Consider the following 21,544-nt stretch of genomic DNA (forward strand, 5'->3'; position numbering starts at 1 on the left):
TCTTCTTCTTCTTCCTCCTCCTCCTCCTCCTCCTCCTCGCCTTCCTACTTCTGCACCGGCTCGGCTCGGGCTCCGCCGCTGCCCCTCCGCCGCCGAGGCTGCCACAGACCCCCCTCCCTCCCTCCATCCCTCCCTCCCTCTCCCCCGCCCTCCGCCCTGTCCCCAGCGCCGCCGCCGCCGCTTCCACAAGATGGCGGGGACCGTGGCCGAGCGGGACGCGCTGGTGAGTGCGGCTTCACCCCCCGCCCGGGCACCGGGACCGGCACCGGGACGGGGCCGGGGGGGCCGGGCAGGGCACCTGCGGAGCGGGGCGGGGGCGGGGGGGCTGCGCCTGGCCCTGCCTCAGCGCTCTCCTTTCTACCTGCAGAAAATAGAGGACGGGCATTTAAACAACTCCCTGGGATCCCCGGTGCAAGCTGATGTGTACTTCCCTCGCTTGGTAAATCACCTTTATTTGGTTTCTTTCTTTCGGGGGGGGGGGGGGGCGGTATTTTATTTTTTTTAACCCCTTTACTCCCCCTCTCTCCTCCGCCCCGGCTGCAAAACGGCGGCCGCTGCTGATGCCGAGCTGACCCTCGCCACCTTCCCCCTGTCCTTTCCAGATCGTCCCCTTCTGTGGGCACATCAAAGGAGGAATGAGGCCGGGAAAGAAGATCTTAGTTATGGGCATAGTGGACCTCAACCCTGAGAGGTAACACCTGGGCCCGGCCAGGGGGAGATGGGGGAGCGGCCACACGCACGTACACATACACACGGATCCCTGCTTTCTGGAAAGGATTATTTTTATCATTTTATATATAGCATGCTGATTTCTCCTTTGACCCATAGAGGGGGCATTTCTTCAAGGGATCCCGTTTTCACTTGGGAGTAAAGGAGCATATAGAGCATATGTATATGCATATATGTACACATATATGTACAACACCATGCACACACAGACATATATATATATATGCCATAACCATGTTCCTTACACTGCTGAGCTTTCAGGGTTTCTCTGAACGAGCTGAGCTGTCATCTCCCCTGTGCCGCTATACCAATGGCTTTAATAAGCTGAGAAATGGACCTGGGTGGCATTTGGGGCTTATTTGGTTTTTTCCTGGCTGAACGAGAACCGTTCTGTTTGTGTTGCAGCTTTGGCATCAGTCTGACTTGCGGGGAGTCAGAAGATCCTCCTGCGGATGTAGCCATAGAACTGAAAGCTGTGTTTACAGACAGACAGTTTGTCAGAAACTCTTGTGTAGCCGGAGAATGGGGGGAAGAGCAGTCGTCTATTCCTTACTTTCCATTTATACCGGACCAGCCTTTTAGGGTGAGTACCAGGATGACAGCGGCTTACAACGTGTCTGATAAAGTGTCATTTGATCTGAGTTGCAGCAGGACCTGACTTGGCTTTCGTGAAATCACAGTGTAGCCCACACTGCTCCTGTTGAGACACCAGTTGCTGGTTTGTTTGTATCCATCAAAAGTTGTGCAGGGATCCTGCTGCTACGTGCAGCTGCAGGCAGTCCGGATGGGGCTGTGAACACCTCACCTGGGCGCTATGACAAGTCGGAGGTTGTAATACTGTGTGATGAAGTCCAACTTCCTGAGCTTAGTTTTATAGCTATATATTAAAAAGTACCTCTATGTTATTAGTGCATTACAAGTTATTACTGGAGAATGTAAATACTCTGTGGGACTGCTGTATGTTTTGATGGTTTTTTTAATGGACATAATGTTTGCAGTTTAGTGTGGCTAATAAGGATCACGTTCATCCTTTGTCTCCAGGGATGTTCTGTAGAGGTTGACCGTAGCTCTTCGTGTTAGCAGATTAAACAGCTAAGCAATAGTGGTATTCTTTCCTGAACCCTGGGATTAAACGTCCCATCAAATTTAAGTCTGTAGTCACTTGAAAATGGTGTTCTGGGAAATGTTGTGGCACTGTGGATGGACTGGGTTGACCTAGAAGCAGATTCCCATCTGTAGTGTTTATGGTTACGTGAAGATGTCTTTGCAAATCAGGACTAACAAAGTATGTGGCTGCAGAGGGCTGCTTCACTACATAGAGGAAAAAAGGCTGCATGCCTTTTCCATGCAGCTGACCCAGAAAAACCTTCCTCCTCCTCCTCCCCGCCCCTCTTGCAAAACCTCACTAGCCCCTCTGCTAAATGCCAGCGCTCTGACCAGCTGCCAAACTCTCTTAATCCTTCTTGCCTCCAAGATAATCTCCCCCAGCCCCAAAAGCTCACCATCTCCCCAGATGCTTGGGCTTTAAGAGTGTTTGTGACTGGTTTTGCTGCAAATTGGTTGCGCTCTACTTGCTTCTACAAACTCTCCCATCAGAACTGGCAACACCCTTTGGTGGTGTGGGAAATGCACTTGAAAAGACTTGGAGGCTGGGTCCTGCTCCAGCTGAGAGGGTTCCACTGCCTGCTGCACTGGGTGGTGACTGGGCCCTCAGACGAGCCAGACAAATTACGCAGAGCATGTTTTGTGGGTGTCCCACTAATGGCAGTTGATGTTGGAGGACAGCAGTACTGCACGTTTACTGTGAGATACTGGAGATAGGGAGTTGTTCTTTCCCCCCTTTTCTTTTTTTCTTTTATCCTTTTTTCCCAAATGGAATTTAGGCTCCCAATTGACTTTGTACCTTTGATGGTCTCCCTCTCAGTGAATAAATTAGACTATTAAGTGTTCTTGCCAATTACTTGTGGCCCAGTCCAATTATCATTCCGGCGTGGCCCCGGGTGATCTGGAGAAGCGGACTGTGAGCAGGGTTGAGGGTAACCATATCTTTTACATAACAAGGCCTCAGGCTGGCTGCGCCTGCCGCAGTGACACAGGAGCTACGTGGCAGCACGGGCCCTTCCCTGGTGCTTGGTGCACTACCAGGTGTCCAGGAGTTTAAGCTCTCCTGGACTGTCAGCTGCCACTTCTCCCAGTGTGACGTGCTCCACATCAGTTGGGCTTTGGCTCAGGCAGTTTGTCACCCCCGTCGCGTTTTTATGTACTGTAATAGCAGCAGAGTCAAGTGCCTGGAAGCAGCACTTCACTCTGGACAACCTCTTGAAATGACCCAGGATTCGCATGTGGCTCCCCTGCAGATTTTCTCCTTAGCCTGTCCAGACCTGGAGGTCTCCAAAGGCCTGCAGGAGAAGCACATGTTCTGTGCCCTCGTGTTCCTGCTTCCTGCTGGGGCAGCTCCAGCAGAGCTTAACAACGGGACACCCTCTCAAGCCACCCCTAACGTCAGGAATCTCCCAACTTGTCCAAGCTTGTTCAGCTCCAGGCTTTATTGCTTTTCCAGAGCATTTCTGCAGGTCTCTCAGGAGGAGGGATGAGCTGTGTCCTTCCCTGATCTGGTTTGTGCCTCGTGCAAATTGCCCAGCTGAATTCAAGCAATCCTGCACTCTCCATCACCTTCACTGCAGCCCCAGGATGGAGTCTAGTCCAACAGGGACTGTCTGCAACCACAGGTTATGCAGGAGCTCTGTATATGTGGGAGGGAAAGACAAACCTATCTCCCTGCTCCATATTCGCTCCCTTCCAGTGAATTAACAGTAGTGTGGAAAGCATTGCAGAGGGAACTGCCGCCTTATTCTGCAGAAAAAAAAAAAAAAAAGAAAAAAAAAAGTAGCAAGGGATGCAAGGTTTGGGTTGGAGATACAATTTCTTCCTCCTGTGATTAGCGGTTTGAGTCTGTTTCTGGCATTATTCCAAGAGGCGAAACCTCCCAGTAGCCAGTGGGACTGGGTTCCGGTGTGCTTACTGCTACGACAGCGTGAGATTGGATTAATGTCCCCGGGCAGTAAGAGCAGATCCATCACAGTGTAACTGGTGTCAAGGGGGAAAACTGGTCTCAGCCCTGGCTGTTGCGTGGCACATGAGTAGCACAGTGTGTAACTGCACTAACACTACTTAAAGTGCTCTTTGTGTGCTGTGAAATAACTTTCCAGTTACACTGCGAACAACGTGCTTTAACAATTTATCTTTTACAGGTTGAGATACTTTGCGAGCATCCCCGTTTTAGAATATTTGTGGATGGACATCAGCTCTTTGATTTTTACCACCGTATTGAAACACTGTCAGCAATTGACACAATAAAGATAAATGGAGATCTTCAGCTTACAAAACTGGGCTGAGCTTGTTAGGACTGCAGATTCCAAACCAGCTCAGGTGCCATCGTCCGTTTGGAGCAGTGACAGCCAGCTCTGGACACAGCTATGGTAGGAAGGCTGCCCTGGTCCTTTTCCGCATGCAGTTCTTCACTCCTGTGCCGATGAATTGGGCTGTTTTTTATCCTAATGAAGAGCACTGTTGGTTAATAGACATTGAGCCGTTTTTCTTGGATCAAAATAGCCCACCTGTGCTGGATAATCAAATTGGAATGGATTCAGAAAGACTTGCAGTCTTGGTTTCAAATCTCACAGCAATGCAGTTTCTGAAATGCAGCGCTAAAACCGGTTACTGAACAGTAGTGACAACAAAAACGAGTTTTTCTTTTGCAAATATTGTTTCTGCACTGAAGTGGAGTAGTGTAGCACAACATAGGGCCACGTGCTGACGTCCTTACCCGGGGCCTGAGCCTGGTTCCATGGAAATCAATGGCAAAACTCCCACTCACTTTAACGGGGTACAATCAAACTGTCTAGTCCTTAGTCAAGCACAATTCCCACTGATTTCTATGGCATTTTTGCACACACCTTGGGGCCTGCTGTTCTGCTGGTGTAAATCAGCGTTACCTCCACAGCTTGCAGTGGAATTCTGCTGATTGCTCCCAGCTGCTGGTTTGGCCCAAGGGCTGTGCAAAAACTGACTGAGGGTGTGTGGACACAGCCTGTGTATTTTAGTCAGGGTATTTGCATAGAATGTAGGTCGTTATGAGTTTTTGCACAACGTATTGTTAATACAATTTTTAAAGCTTCTCTGTAGTTTATTTATTTATACTCATTGTATGTATTATTAGTAAAAAATGAACAATCTTACTGGCGGTTAAGAACGGCAACGTGTAAACATTTTGAATGTACAAAATGTCTGAGGTTCTTTGGGTAAACTTTACATATCGTTCTTGAAAAAAACCATGTTTCCTATTGAACACTTAGTTATGTTTTAGTGGAGCCCTCTAGGCCCTGGGAAAACGTGGGCATGGTAGCTGGTGGGGGGAACTCCGCGTATTCACGAGGATCTGTTTTTCAGGGCTTACTAACTTTGCTGCACAGGATGGGTTTGAGTTGAAGTCGATCCATTTTAAAAACTTAAAAACCAAATTCGTAGGTTTAACTGTGCTTTTATAACCTGAGAAAAAGTTAAATTTGGCAATCTCTTAGTTCAGAAAGAGAACCAGGCTCTTTCCAAGGGAGATGGGAGATTCTTTACACTTGTTTGAGAACACATTCGGCCTTTGATATGACAATTAAAACTTGTCTAGACAGCCAAGTTATTAATGCTTGAAAATCAGCTACTGCACATGAATAATAACTTTTCAAGTAGCTTTTAAAATAGTAGGTATAGGTGTATAAACACAGTCATTGCGCTACACTATAAATGAACACAGCCACTTTCTTGACTTCTTTAGGACTAAATACACTTTTTTCCTTGGCTGCTCACAATGGACTGTAGTGGGTCTTTCTGAGTAGTTATAATCGTGATATAAACATACATTTAGGCAATTTTGAAAACACATAATATAGGGACTAAAACACAGACTATAAAAAACATCCTTGGTAGCACAGTATTAAAAAAAAAAAAAGAGAGGAGAATCTCACAAGCAGAACTGTGTTTAACCTGCAATAAAACTGTGGTTTAAAGCCACCAGAACTGGAATATCCAAAGTTAAGGGTAGAATGCCAATGCAAAGCCTCATTTTGTGCTAATTTGGCCTGCAGTTAAGAAGCCTTAGACTGCAAGCTGAAATTCCAACTGTGGCTCTAGTCCAAAGCCTGTTGAGGTCAATCAGAGTCCTCTGAGCATAGAAGCCTGATTCTTATTTCATGCAAGTGCAAATCTCTTTGTAAAGCTGAGGGGTTGTTGCTGCTGCTCCAGACGAATTAAGAATCAGGCTGCCACCTATAAAATACAAGTTAAAAATGCAATTTTTAGCCTTAGCATTTGACACTCCCTGACTTTTCTTCCTACTTCCAAATTAAGAGAGAAATTGTTGTTTTCCGGGTTACTTTTTTATCTGGTGTGTGGCTTTTAAGCTTTACATCAGATTCTATTTGTACTCCAGATTGAATTGAAATGTTCCTGTCTTGCTCTGTTTTTACTCTTTTACATGATACATGATGACTGTGTCATTTTCCATTGTATAAAAAACGCTGACAGTGTTTCGGTACAAAATATATTCTTAAAAATTATGATAATAAAAATCCAAGGGAAAGGTGCTTCTACAGGAGGTGTTTTGGATTTTTCTCCAGCTTGGAAATGATCTATGGTTCCAAAGCTGATGCAGGCAGAAGATGTTTGGAGAGAAATTTAGCACCCTCTGTGCCTAGTGCTTTCTCCCAACTGGATGTCTAAAGCCAGGTTTGCTGATGCAGGGCCAGTGCCTGAGGCCAGAAGTAGGAGGCAGGAGAGAGTAAGTAGCATGTCTACCCTGGAGTAGCTCAAACCCAAAGGGAATCTCCCTGACAGCACACCAATAGAGATTTCCCCTTCCATGCCTTTGCTGGATCCCAGGAAAAGCAATTTGGCTGCCTTGCATTTTCACAGCCCTCACACTTCTGCTCCTCCGCGCAGTCTCGGCACAGCGCAGTGCCTACCCCAGGGATGGTGAGGTGAACTCAGTGCACCACCTGTCAGTGCCATCTCTGGTGGGAGCAAAGGGCCTGCTGATCCCGCCTTGCTTCTCTTCCCAGCTGCTGTGCTGGGCATTCCCATTTGTTCCTGCTCCAGGAGTTTTCTGTCTGGAGAAAACGCCTTTTTTTTTACCCTGTTTCTGGTTTTGCCTTTGTGTAACTTCACCAACCACGGCGCCCACCACCTGATCCTGCCCCGTTGTGGTTTCTGAGCCAGGCTTCAAGGCAAGAAGGGCTGTGAACCCTCTGCTGACGGGTTGTGGTTTGGCTGAGAGCTCACGAAAGGGCAGAAAGTCACAGTTAAGGCTTCCACATCTATCTATCTATCTGTCACCTGCTTGGAAGCCTTTTTATTTTTCTTTTGCTCTTGGGCGCTATCAGGCAATGGCAGGTGAAAGAAGGAAGACATCTATGTCACCAAGGGCTGTTTCCACAGGTGCTTGGCTTACACTGCCCCATCATGTTAAGAAGCAACTGCAGAACACTTGCATGTGCAGTGTAAGTCAGAGAAAACGGAGGCCTTAACTGTTTCTGCTCAGCTGGACCTTGAACCAATTTCAAATGTTTAAGGTGGGAGACTGTGCTGCAAAATTTATATCTGAATTTTTAGGTCTCCACAGCTTAGGGATTATTTATATCTTCATTTTGAATTTTGAAGTCCTAATAGACCTGAAATAAAGACTATTTCCAAATTGCACCAGGTTTTTCAGTAGAGACAAGTAGTCTGTGAGCTTCTTGGAAGCTGCAAATCTTCAGGACTTAAGGAGTGTGTAAAGCAACTTTTGAAACCTTATGCTAAAATTTATTAGCTGAATATTTCTGCGGTTTCCTCTGAATGAGGAAGTTGATTCTGAAATTAAAAAAGCCTTGAATGGGTAAAATCCATGTGCAGTGGAATCACTGAACTTAGCATAGCTTTATTTTTTCCAAAGAGGAAAAACTAAAAAAACAAACAAACAAAAAACAACAAATACCAAAAAAACCACAAAAAACCAACCAAACCAAAAAAACCCCACAACCAAATTATTTAATTTTGCTTGGGACTGGCTATGATAAAGCTGATTTGATTTTAGAAAAACCAAAAGTAGGTTATTGCCTACTCAGAGCCTTGAAATATTTCAGTGTCATGTGAGGTAGTCTGTGTCTAAACATATTTCACATAAATGCTTTTTCACGGGCAAGTTGTTAAAAATGTTACAAAATACCTTCTTTTTGTGTCACAATTAGAAATGTTTGCCCCACCTTGTAAGAACATTTTGTACTAAATATTCATGTGTTGTCTATGAGAACTTGCACTAACATATTATATTCTCCCCTCCTTGACTAGTTTGAGCACAAATAGGCGTAATATTGCTAAACCGGTTGAATGTGACATCTGCTTGAGGCCTTGCACCTTTCTCAAGGGCTGCTTTGAGTAAACAGCCTGGAAACCAAAGGGAGAGCCTGATTCACCATTCTGCTGTGCCAGCTTTCCACCCTTGTCACTCTCCTGCTCTGAGGCTGAGACTGAAGCCCAGAGATTTTCATGTAGGGAGCAGCACTGAGATTTTTATCTTTGGATTTCAAACTATTCACCATGGAGCAAACAAGACCCAGAGTAGCCACAGCACTCTTCAGCTTGGTGGTGAGGTTGGGGTAGCATGACATGGTTTAGCCCTAACAGAGCAGGAGTTCAGAGGGCATTGGTGGAGATTTCAGAGCCAGACAGGAGCACAGGCTGTGGAGATGCAGGACAGCTTCCCAGGGATGGGCTTTTGCCACATTTTTATTTGCCACCTTCTGCAACCCCCTGCCAGGACACATGGCAAAAAACCAGCATTGCTTATGAGCTTGGAAGGCATGAATGGATTCGTGTTCCTACTCGTCTGATGTAAGAGAGGCATTTATCTGACGTGGGGCTCATTTTGCCTCCTGTCCACGAGAAGGACGTCCCACAGAAAACTCCAGCGCTGTTTTCTGCACTGAGGCTGGTTGCAGAGACCTTTCCAGGCAGAAAACTGCAAAACCACAACTCTGCTGAGCCAGTTAACAACCTCCCAGCACCCCTGGAATTAATATGACAGTATAAGGCACAAGAATCAGGCTGAAGGCAGCCCCAAATACTCACTGTGATAAGCACAGAAGTTCAGGAGAAAAGCTTACACCAGTCTAGGAACAGTAAGTGACCTGGCGAGGGTTTTTTCTAATTGTGGATATTGTTCTGATTTTATCACATGGATCAGAAAGTGTACAGGTGAAAGTCACTTTGCAATGGATGGTGTGTGGGGTTAGAACCAATGCCAACCCGAACAGGGAGAAAAAATGAGCTGCAGACGCCCTATCTGGCTTTGATACACCCTCCCAGCTCCTCCCAGCAATCACTGCTGTTATGAACATAGACAATTACTAGAACAAGGAGATTCAGCAGCATGTGCAAGATCTAAATAATAAACTCCTACTCTGCCACAGGTCCTCCCTAGTTCCTGTTGCTAGGTCTTTCCATCTGTCTGTCAACAAATAACCATGTCCTGCTGCTTTTGAAATCCATGTCAAAAATCCCTTTGACTTTCATGGAAATAGGTCCCTAAGAAAAGGGTTATTTCTAGCTCTCACTCTGGTTATTTTCAGCTGGGGCATACTCTAAAACTGAGTTTATTTTTAAGTATGAATAGAGGACTATTTCTGACTGCATTATACATTGGGTAGAGTCAACAGGAAGCACGGCCTCTCTCTGCTGCAGAAACACTGGTTTCACAGTTCCCTGATGAAATGTCTTGTTTTCATTACCTTCTGATTTTACAAAGTGAGATTGTGCACAAACTGACCGGGCAATAACAGTAATATGTACCATTCACCACAGATCTATTTTTATGTGTTGTGCTGATTTCATAATGAACTTTTAATAACAATAAAACATGAAATCTTCACTAGGTTGTTCTGTCTTCTGTCTGAACTATTAATGCTCATTACATACCCTCTTGACTTCTCTAACTTCTGGCTTTTTTTATCTGACTGTTTTCCAGATGTAGCTAACTCTTTCCCTCATAAAACTGTAGTGTGAAACTTTAGAATGGGAAGTGCAGCTTTGGTAGCAGCTTGTGTAAAACTGCTTTACAGCTTAGATGCACTATACAGAATAATCAAATAACTTCATTAGAGGAAAGAACATCTTGCTGACTCTTACAAGACTCCTGCTGACATCACTGGGCAGTGTAAGCCTCAGGAATTAACAGGCACGACTCAGACCTCACAGCCAGGCCGTGAGAACAGGTCACTGATCATTTTGCACAGGATAAAACAGCAGTTTAACTCACACGTGTTCCAGCTCACTCTGGTGGGACTGGATTCATAGGTGAGTGTTACATGGTGAGTAAAACCACCAAATCAGCTCCAGATGCACATTATTATGAGATCCAGTGTTTTACTTGTTGGCATCATCTTAGCTGAAGTTCACATTGGCCTGATTAAATGCAAGAGGAAACTATAAGGTCTCAACTTCTTTCAGTTAAAGTTACTGGAAAAATTGTGTATGACCCAAGTGGGAAAGGATTATGCCCTCCATCCAGTCATGGCTGTAAAAAACAAGTGAGGTTTCTGTGGGAAACCTCAAAATTCAAACAGCACTAAAGCAACAGATGAACAGGATTTGAATACAGCTAGTTCTGTGTTTTTTCTCCCAATAAAATGACCCTGATTCAGACGCTCCACATGAAGTTCATCCTACATCTAACCCATGAGCATCAATCTGTGGCCATCCCTGCTCAAAGCCAGCCCGAGACTGGGCCTGTGTTTGCTACACATGACTCTAAGAGGGGACATCTAGAGATTCTGAGATAAAACACAGCATTTGGTAACCTCGATGCAAAACAGAAATGGCTGTGAGTGATATAAAAGCAGCATCTATCCCCCATCAGACAGCAGAACCACAGCAGCTGAAGTGCCTGGGAGGGATTTTCAGGAGAGGGAATAGATACATCAAATTTCACCTCTTGCATGGGCTAACTCCTACAGAGGCCCTTGGAAAGCTCTCATTTGACCTGTAATACTGAGTAAACTACAGGCATGAGTTTGGGGGAAAGGCAAAGCACCTGATGTGGCAAGTGCCATGTGTACTTCTCTCCCATTCGGATCAGTACTATGGACGCCTCGCAGCTGGGCTTTGTTTTGGTGGAGTGTTTCTGAGCTTCAGGCCAAGCCAATTCATGTTGAGTGATTTACTCACAGGAATACCATGAATATGACTCTTTGCTAGCACTGCACTGGATCTTATTTTTAAATTATGACTTTCACCACTCTTCTAAGAATAGAGGCTGGCTCTGAAACATCACGTTGGCTCCAGCATTCTCTGAAAGCTACATATTTCTCATCCTGTTCAGGTTTTGAGGCTTCAGTTTCTTCACTGGTGCCTTGCTAGGCCAGGGCTGTGATACCAGGAGAGGTCATTCTGTGAAAGACCCTGACAAGGAGGTGTCTTTCAGCAGCTCTCTTTGGCAGAAGGAGACATGCTAGTCTCCCCCAGCAGTCAGGAGTGACAGCAAACCAGAGCTATGCTGAATCCTGGTTGGCAGAACAGGGCTTCCTTGTGACTCTGAGAGGCTGGAACAAAAGCCTGGTTAATTAGAAAAATTAGAAAAATTTCACTGAAGCTGAACAGTAAATCTAAGGAGCAAAGAGGAGGATTTCAGAGCTAAGCAATCTGATACTAACAGGAGAGCCATGCTCCCTTGGTGCCCAGAGGCCACGGGCAGGTGTTGCTTCTATTGAGCAGAGAAGAAAAGCTCCATTCTGTGGCCAAGCATGGATGAAGATGTTGGAGGTTTCTGACACTGTTCAGTGGCTCTGCCTTTGCCTGGCTCCAAAAACCCCTTTGATGGGCAAAAAGCCAGTGCTGACAGTATTGTAATGTATGACAAGCTCCAGTAGCAGCTCCAGCACTGCGTGCTCCGAGGCAAAGAGGATTCTTTCCTCGCTGCTCTCTAAGAAATTTTCTGTTCAATGGGAAAGATAATAGCTGTCTAGAAGAGATACAAACCAGTACTAAGAACAAAATGCAGCTCTAGGTAGAAGAAACATTCTCAGGAAAGCAACAGATTCGCTACAATCTCCAGGGGAAAACAAAATAATTTAAAAGTACAAAGGCTTCAGCAAGGATAGGGAAGTTCCTTTAAAACCCTATTTTTGGATGAAAGATATAATGAGCTACAGTGGGTATTAAACAGACTCCGAGGGGCAAAGGTGAGAGAAGCTCTGGATTATAACATGGAGGCAGAACACAGCTTCCACATCCATTCCCCTCCATTTCCACTTATTTTCTCAGGGGTAGCCAGTCCTCTCCCTGAGAGAGAACCATTGATGGAGGAACGTCAGAGGAACTCTTCTGTGGCTTCAGACTTTTATATGTCTTCTACAGACACTGACCAAGGTATACCTTATTTAGTGCTGCTCACTGAAGAACTTCAATTTAAAATTCATGTTAATTTATGAATGGTCCTTGCCATTTCTAGTGTTACTGCTGTTATCCTATGAGCAGGGAGAGGGAAGAACAGAGATGCAACAACCACTTCTCAGCAATCAGTGCTGTAATTTGGAATGCACTGATTGGCACACAACGTCTCATCACTGTGACTTTTGGCTACAACACTGAAGTTCAGGCTCCCAAGCCCCCCTCCTTTGCTCACCAGGCAGACATGTTATTTTGGGACAGAATATACAATGGTAAGGTTGAGTAATGCTATACACTGAGTAACTCCTCTGGGATCAGAGGGACTCTTTGTAATGCAAAATCCTTCCAAAATATGATTTTTTTTATAATAGTAAAAATGAATGGCATTCTGTCAATTTTTTTTGCAGCTTCCACTGACTCACAGTGCCTTCAATTGCCATTTAAATAATGCAGAAGAGAAGCTGGAACAAGACCAGGTTTCTTGGCAGGGAGTTTGCTGCACCTTAAATTCAAAAGACGATGTGCACATGTTTCCCTAGACAAAATACACCTGAGTGATGAAAACAGGCTGAGCTCTCTCAATTTTGGTGGAAGTACGTTGATTGATAGCAACTGAGCACCTAAGAGCAGGAACTGGTTAAAGGTCCCCATAATAAACCTTACCTCTTTGAGCTATTCAGAAGATGCTCTTAGGCAAAATAACAGGATTCTATTCAGCAAAAGAAAGCACATGATTGTCTTAATGCATTGTACAGCTGAAGCTGTGATAATGCAGGCTAGAAGATGATGTTTTAAACTGAAAGGGAAATTAGTTGTAATTATAATTGTTGTTGTCTTTATGCATTGCCAGCTGTATTGATTACCTTCTTTCTGAGTGTCACTGGCAGCTAGGGAACATGATACATTATCTCGTGCTAGTGTTGGAGAGCAGCAGAGATTGGTGTATTTTTAGAAACAAGATTCCCACAGTGTAACTGTGGCAATTGGATGATCATACACATGCATATTAAAATGCCAACAGATGAATTCCTGGACAGTGCCAGCAAACATTTCACTGTTTGGGGTAGGAGGAAAGGGAAGGAATGCACAGCTCGGAAATTCAACAACTGCAAGCACAGCAGTTTTACCTCGAAGAGTGTCCTCTGAGGGATTTGTGGCTCACATTGGCCAGTCTGAAAGGGAAGCTGTGAAAAAACAGAATCTTCTCCTTTTCCAGGATGAAAAGATTATACATTTGCAGATCAGACCTGGTCCCATTACACATGAAATTAAATCTCTGTACCAGTACAGAGAACTGATGGCCACCTCTAGACATCCTTTAAGGGCCCAGTCCTGGGCCTCAGCCACCAGCAGACTGTGTTTGGGGTGCATCTGTTGCACAACAAATCACAGTGCAGAAGTCCCTGGCTCACTAAGTCTCACCAAGACTGCAGAAGTGCAAGGCTTATTACTGGGCACAGACCTTCACAGATGTGGGCAGACAGAGAGAAGGTAGGGCCAAGTTGCCCGTAAGCAAAGCTGGTGGTGAGGCAACCAGGTGCTGCCTGTGCAGAGTCCATGTGTGGCAGCATCTGCTGGGAACTTATATGTCTCATAAAGCATTTATATGTCTCATGTCAGAGTATCTGTTTCAGACTCTCTGGGAATAATATCAGCCAGGTTACCAGTCCTGTAATTGTGCTGGCTTAGACAGGACTTGTACAGGATCAGTGGAGGTCTGAACTTTTCCACTAAGAGCCAACCCAAGTGTCTCTAAGTAGAGCATAATGTGCGTTCACTTGTAGAAGAACTAATTAAAGTTCACTTGGAGCTTTCAGCAGTCATTCAAGTAGTGTCAGACATGTATCTTCTGTATAGTGTACACTGTTAGTGTATTCAGTATAAACAAACTGATAGTCACAGGCCATCACAGGAGCATGGTGACTATTGCACTTGATAAATCTGGCAGTCCAAATAGCTCACAACTTTGGTTGTGTTAACAGGAATGTGTTTTGGAGGACAGCACAAGAGATGCTGTGACAGACAGCTATAGCATAGCTGGCTACAGACAGATTTTTCTTTCAGTTCTCTTTAAGTAGAATTAGTCTGAAGCCTATTCAATAATCTTGAATTTTATGTATTTATCACTGATATATTGCAGTGATATTGGAGGATATTTAATGCCTGATCTTTTTCAGGATCCTGTTACATTTATGCATATGGATATTGTTCATGAATGGCAACATACTACTTGCAAAGAAAATTCCTGTCTGTCTTTGATGTACCTCTCTTCTGTCTCATTATATGCCCTTTTATCATTTAATAGGTGGATGAATTAAGAGAAGACCATAAACTAACTTCTCAATGTCATTTAGCTTTCTATACACTTTCATCATGATCACCTCTTTCAAGGTATCCAGACCTTTTCAACCTAATGACCACATAACAAACTGGAATCTTTTCTAAAACATGTCTTCAATCCACACTGTAAGAATTAACAATCACCAGAGTCAAAGCAAATTGCAGGTGGTGGTATATTACCCAACATCCTGATGCAAAGGTAAGATAAAGGCCTACTCCAGGGGTGTAGCACAACACATAATCCAAGTGTACAGACTTTGCATATCAAATTTTATCTTTATTTCAGAAAAGCCTCTAATTATGCTGAAATGTGTGCTTTTAAGCTTTCCTACAACTGGCCTTAAGGAAACTCCCCTTCAATTAACTGCAGCAAATGACTCCTTCCATGTCATTCTCTCCCCACAAGGGATTTTAGGTACTAAATCTACATAGACACATCACCAGACCAAACAGACCTCCATCTCCTCAGCTTGTTCCCACCTGCCCCTGGCCAGCCTCCAGATAATTTTCGTGTCTTCCTTTATGTTAAAGCCATCTTTTTCTACCTGTAGTGCTGGAAGGGAGTAGCCAGTCTCTCAGAGCACACCACTCCGCAGGGAACGTCTTGTTCTGGAGAGGGCGCAGCAGGAAAAAACATCCTTCGTAGCACTCACGGAGATGTGAGACAGGTTTCAAACAGAAAGCCACAATTTGGTCACTGCCAGAGACTGCCACCCATCTCAGGCACGCAGCAGCTCCATTTTTGCCATCTTCTAAGCTGCTTAGTTTAGACCTCAACCAAATCCAAAGGGAGATTCTGGTTACCTTCATAGGTGAACTTCCATATACGGCCATGAAGCCACACAGGCTGTGACAGTTGGCATGCAGGTATATGTCAGCATGCCAAAACCTCCACAGCAACTTGTAACCAGCGTACACAAATAAAATTACACATGCATTTGTTGGGAGAAGGTGGTAGAGTGACTCGAACATGTGTCAACAGCTTCCTGGGGTGAGGATTTAAAAGTGCTATTTGGTGCAATTTTTTTTTTTTGCTCAGGGGAGCTGAGTGACTACATTAATGGGAAAACTGGAAGCCTTTCAGTAGTAATTCAGTCTGATCTCTGTGGGTTCCCCATATGGGCAGTGGAAAGAGAGATGCTTCCCCAGAGGATGATTTAGCAGAGAGAATTTTGAAGCCCTGAATGGTTTTTCAGAGGCCTTTGCTCCAATGATTATACAAGAACCTTGAGGACATTCACTTCCTACCAAACACCTAAATGTAGATGCCTGATCTTCTTTTCACACACATACACACCCTGTTTTTGAAGTTAAAAAAAAAAAAAAAAAGGTATATACAACAGGAAACAACAGGCCCAACAGGCCACAGATGAGTGACTCCAGATGTTTCCTTTAGCACCTGTTAATAGGAAAGAAACTACCACCCTAAAAAAATGAAAACCAGCAAAAGCTTTCAGTGCTGAAGGCAGAGGCTAATGCATAACTAATACAATAAAGAAGTCTCTTGCAATTTTGCTTTCACAGGGGTTCACCTGTCTTGTCAGGCTTGGAAAGAGATATGAATAAAAAGCCCCGGAAGAAGTCAAGGTGCTTAGGGAGCACCTGCACAACATCACTCTTCAGCATTCCACAGGCAGTGCAAGCATCTTCTACACACAGGAGTAAGAAACAATACACTCTATCAAATAGCAATGCTAATAATGTGGGAAGGGCTCTATAAACATGTGACCTTTATTTATTTTTAATTACTTTCCATACTGCTGAGAGCAGAGTTTCTTATTAGCCAGATCCAAAGTAATTATTGGTTATGGGAACTTTAAGTGGCTTGCAAGCAGGTCTTGCATTGCCAGAAACGGGTGGCAATAAGAAAACACTGTGTGCCTCCCTTTCCACTAAAAGTAAAACCAGATAAAGCAGAACTGTATTTCAAGAGAGTAGATTTATCACTTTTCTTAGACTGAAGATAGCAAATTTTTTTGTCACTGTCCTTTTTGGATTTTTCAGCACTGGCATATATATAGGAAGGCACAGAGCAGCACCTTCTTGGAACTGAAGATACACGGTAGCTCTTGGCTGGTGGGTTTCTTTACAAACAGAACTGGAAGTGCTAAATGTTTCAGTATTCAACCTTCATTCCTTGGTGGACTCCTACTCTTGAATGTAGAGGAAAAAATGCTGGTACTCCACAGATATTGAGGAGGTTACAGCAGCAAACAAATCTGACCTGAGCTGCTTTGCCTTGCCAGTTTTGTGCATAGCTTACCATTTTAGCATAGAATCATAGAACATGCTGAGCTGGAGGGAGTCGTTAGGATCATCAGGACACCCCAAGAATCACACCGTGTGCCTGAGAGCATTGTCCAAATGCTTCTTGAACTCAGACAGGCTTGGTGCTGTGACCATTTCCCTGGGGAGCCTGTTCCAATGCTCAAACACCCTCTGGGTGAAGAACCTTTTCCTAGTATCCAACCTAAATCTCACCTGATTCAGTTTCATGCTATCCCCTCAAGTCCTGTCATTGGTCAGGAGAGTGAAGAGGTTGGTGTCTACCCCTCTGCTTCCCCTCATGAGGATGTTGAAGACCACAATGAGGTCTACCCTCAGCCTCTTCTTCTCCAGGCTGAACAGCTCTCAGGTGCTCCTCATAAAGCTTCCCCTCCAGATCCTTCCCTGTCCTCGTGGCCTCCTTTGGATGCTCTCTAACAGTTTAGTGTCTTTTTTATATTGTGGTGCCCAAGGTGAGGCTGCACCAGTGCAGGGTAGAGCAGGACGATCCCCTCCTTTGACTCCAAAGAGGCCAAATGCCAGGGATGGGTGAATGACCATTAGCTACATAAAGTCTGATTCAGCCTATTTGGGAGTGTTTTGCCAAAATGTATACATACCAGGTATTAAGTGATGCCCTGTAGGGGAATGGGACAGAAACCATTTGTTGAGCTCAGTCTCAGATCATAGACGTGAGCCCTCCCAGAAGGCCAGAGCGTTTACAAAGGATGGGGAATGGGCAGAGCGCCTGAAAACGGAAAGGGAACAGTCCTGTGGCTCTGCACAGAGACAACACTCCTCCAACTGTTTATTTAGCTGCAGTCAGAATGCATCCTATTTTGTGAATCTGCCAGCACACAGGAAAAAAACACTGGATTGAAACCCCTTGCTCAGCAGATGCAGGACACAGGCTTTTCACTAAGACAATATTATTTTTATATGCAGTCTTAGCTAAACTCAGGAGCCCTGATGTGTTCTAACTCACTTCAAATTCCTTGTCTACTTTGTCCAGCTAAAGACTGATCAAAGATTTGGGGCTACAGGCTCTAATGGACTGCAGCAACCGAGGGACAATGATATGTTCATTTTGTTAAACCTGAAGACTTCAGGAATACAACGCTTTGCATTCACAGGTATTTTTTATTGCCAGTGGCATTTAGGATGGTAAAGTCTTTGGAGCATAGAGAAACAGTGCCTGAATATTTTGGTTTTTTTTTACTTATGCCTATTTTACAGTCTCCATATCAGGATAATCCATTTTAATACACTCCAAGGAAATGAGGAGAAAACCCTCAGATTCCTAATTAGATTAGGGCTACGCTAAACTTTTCATGGGCAAAGATCAAGGCAAGGGTGATCCTACTCTGTCAGAGCGACAACACTAAGGATGTAATTTAAAGATAATGGAAGTTAAAGAATGAGATTACAAAGAAGGACTGGGACACAGTTTTCTTGGTTCTGATTGCAGCTGGCTCCTCTGCGGTATCCTCTGGAAGAATCTTACATGGGAGCAGCCCATTAGCTGTAAAAGACCATGCATAAAAGCATCAGAGAAAACAATCTTCATGCAGACAAGCAATATTAATCATCAAAAAAACAGGCATCTCGTTTTCTTTTTGTCCTTTACAAGAAAAGTGTAAATACATACAGGCAGTCACACATAGATTTATTCCCAATCTTCAAAATTATTTTAATGCCAATGAGTCCAAAGCCTACAGATGTGTGTTGGGTAGATATCACTAGAGCTTGTTGCATTCTACCAACAGAGCCACATATCACCTACCATCCCTAGGGAGACCCCTCTCTTCTAGCAACCATTGCCTTGGTAAAAACAGTGATTCTGGTCTTTCATAGCAGAGCAATACCAGTGCAATGGGAAGCACAAACAGCACCTTTGTGCACCAATGAAGGTCCTGTGGTGGTCATTTTTCTTTTCTGGGAGCCGAAATGGTTTAATTCAACATCAAGGTGTTAGATCAAAAGGAACTCACAGGAATAAAATTGGTACTCGAAAGTTCACACAAATGCTACATATTTTCCACACATTAGCTGCCGCAACTGCAGAGATTGTTTCCCATTCTTCATGGAATTCACTCATTCAATATCATAATATTTGGCTTCCAAGGGGAACCCGGAGACCACTGCAAGGCTTACCTAGGGCCAGCATTAGACTGGGGTCCAACACAGCTCTAATCCATTCATATCTGCTGCTCAATCTTATCAGTTCCAGTGCAGGGAAAGAAATGGCAAGATGCAGCTCAAGGTGTAACCGTCCAGCCTATCCCACAGAAAACCTGACACTTTTCACACATGAAGGTTTCCCACAGGCAAGAATGAGCCTTGAAAAGCTACAGAGATAAGTTTATAATGCAGTGATGACTCCTTCTATACAATCAAGGGAGCAAAACACACCACAGACACTTAACTGCAGCAGGCCCTGGGGTATGCTTGTAGCTGTGCGATGCAACCAGAATACATGTTAAAAAACAGAGCAGTAATAAAGTAATAATTGTGAAGGGGGAAGAAACCTATCTGATCCACTCTTAAACTGAATTAAAGGCACCACACCAGTGTGCATATAACAGAATCTGACTCAGAGGAAACTGGTCCAGCACTGTAAAAGCAAACCAGCTCCAAGGCAAACTCGAGCACGTGGTGACTCTCTGTCATGCTTTGTAGCAGGTTATCGCCCTGGGTTTCTTCTGTGTAGCACAGTGTTGTAGCTCTGTCTGCCTGCATCTCTGTCAGATTGAGAAAGGTGGACTCTCCAGAGAAGTGGCCTAGCTAGTAAGGGTGTATAAATCATCAGTCAAAACCAGGGATGTGTAAGTAACATGGGCCTCTCTGAAGGCACAGCCTGTAGGATAATTTAAGCATGTCTTGATAATGTGGAACTGCAGAGTGGAAAAATCTTCTCAGTGTAACCTGCTGTCAAACTACATCTGAAGACATTTATACAGAAAGAAGATCAGAAGACTCATGGATCAGCAGCCACGAAGTGGATACACCATCCATCCGTTACTGGCTGGCTACAAGCAAGAGAAGAATAGGTCAGTTTGTGACAACTGTGACAACTACCCCAGCAGGTTCAGTCTACATCTTCCTCACCCCTCAAGCAACCCTGTGAAGGGCCATCTGACAGCGATATAGTTCCATCAGCACAGTTCAGAAAAATTGATCCCAGAAGGTACAAGAGGACATGCTGAGCGGGGGGCAGTCATGTGCTAAAATGGCTACGTTATTTTTGAACAAAAGCTGGTTCACATCTTTGAATAAGAAGAACAAACATTTGACTGGTGGGAGATCTTTGTAGTGCTCCTGGAACTCCCTCCTGCTCCACAGGATGATATGCAGAGAAGTCTTTGTTCCTCAAAAAACCCAGGCTATTGCCAACAGGTTTTGTATCAAGAATTAGTTGCTGCTCAGAGAACAGTGGAAGATCTCATAAACTGCAACGTTTGAGACAGGCTGCCAAGGAGACAGAAGTCTGATTTTGGAAGACAGCTGCATCATTAGCAAGGGTCATGCATCTTGGCCTTTCCACAGAGGAGAACTTGTTGGAGGCTCCACCCAGTATGATACAGTGGTATATACCCAGTACAAGAACAGTGAGTTACTAAGGATATGCTCTCTGCCCAGGGGATTTCTTGCAAAAGGAGACAAGACCATTTGCAGCAAAATATGGATAAATATGGATAAAATATGGATTGTGGCCAAATTTGGAAATAATTATGTCTGTTCTGTTCTTATAACATTCCACAACTGGGCAACTGGCCTAATGCCATTTCCATGCAAACCAGTTGGAGGTTGGCCATCAGTCTTTCATTTAAATCCACTGAACTGCTGACCTACATCCGACTGAGCAGACAGAAAAGACCCTGTGGCCTACATTATAAACAATTCGATAAAGGCAGTGAAGTCAAGACAAAAGATTCTCCTTTGAAACATTTGGCAATCAGCTTGTGCTGGGAATCAAGGCTCCTTGCAACAAGCCCTAGACCCTATAAAATGAAACTGTTTTTTTAATCTCAGGGGTTAAAAACTGAAAGCTGTGAGACAAATTCATCACTAATGCAGACCCCTCGAGTTCAATAAGCTTAGAGATGGGGTGGCTGCAGCTCACTGCTCCCTGGAAATGCCACAGGCTGCACTTAGACTGTATGGTTGGTGCAGAGATGCAGAGAATGGTGAGGGGAGGCACATCCTGGCAAGGGCTCCTGCAGAATACATCAGTGACACCATGTAAGCCTGATGGGATCATATTTGCTTTCTAGAACCAAGAACGTGACTGAGAGACAGCATACATTTCCCAGCACTAAACCCCAGTTAGCCATGATGTAGAAAAGAGGGTTTCTTCTCAGGGCCTAATGAATTTAAACAGATTGCTCAGGTACCTGGATTTACCTAATCTCATCTTTCCTAGCTCTCCTCATGGAAACAGAGTTGGTTCAGCTGCTCTCCAGAGACCTCTGACTGATTCTGGTTATTGAAAGGGTGGAAGTTGGACTTTTCATCTCCTCATCTGCCCCACTGTCTCTGTGCTTGCCTTTGTCATCCTGTTGTTTCCCTCCCTGACCTGTTCTCCACAGTCCCCTCTGCCTGCTCCTTCCCCCACTTTGCCTGTTCCTGGTACAAATGTCAGGCATTCACTCTTGCCTCTTTTCTTTCTGCTTGTGAGACAACAGCAGGGGATGACACAGAGATTAACAGATCCCTCCACCTGAGGGGCTCACCCTGA

At 44.5% G+C, this 21,544-nt stretch overlaps 1 protein-coding gene and 1 long non-coding RNA gene across 2 annotated transcripts in view; one reads left to right on the forward strand and one right to left on the reverse strand.

The window, feature by feature from the left end:
• Window positions 1-9,685, forward strand: LGALSL (galectin like). The gene is made up of 5 exons (XM_027663021.1): window positions 1-223; window positions 368-439; window positions 603-691; window positions 1,135-1,312; window positions 3,981-9,685. Exons 1-5 carry the CDS (start codon window positions 191-193, stop codon window positions 4,122-4,124), a joined length of 516 nt encoding a protein of 171 aa, XP_027518822.1. The 5' UTR covers window positions 1-190; the 3' UTR covers window positions 4,125-9,685.
• Window positions 3,458-21,544, reverse strand: part of LOC113956419 — a 25,605-nt gene continuing 7,518 nt past the window's right edge. The window contains exon 2 of the long non-coding RNA XR_003530845.1: window positions 3,458-3,582. This is a non-coding gene — a long non-coding RNA (uncharacterized LOC113956419). The remainder of the gene's footprint in view (window positions 3,583-21,544) is intronic.

This window comes from Corapipo altera, unplaced genomic scaffold, assembly GCF_003945725.1.
Source record: "Corapipo altera isolate COAL_440 unplaced genomic scaffold, ASM394572v1 94, whole genome shotgun sequence".
Classification (NCBI taxonomy): Eukaryota; Metazoa; Chordata; class Aves; order Passeriformes; family Pipridae; genus Corapipo; species Corapipo altera.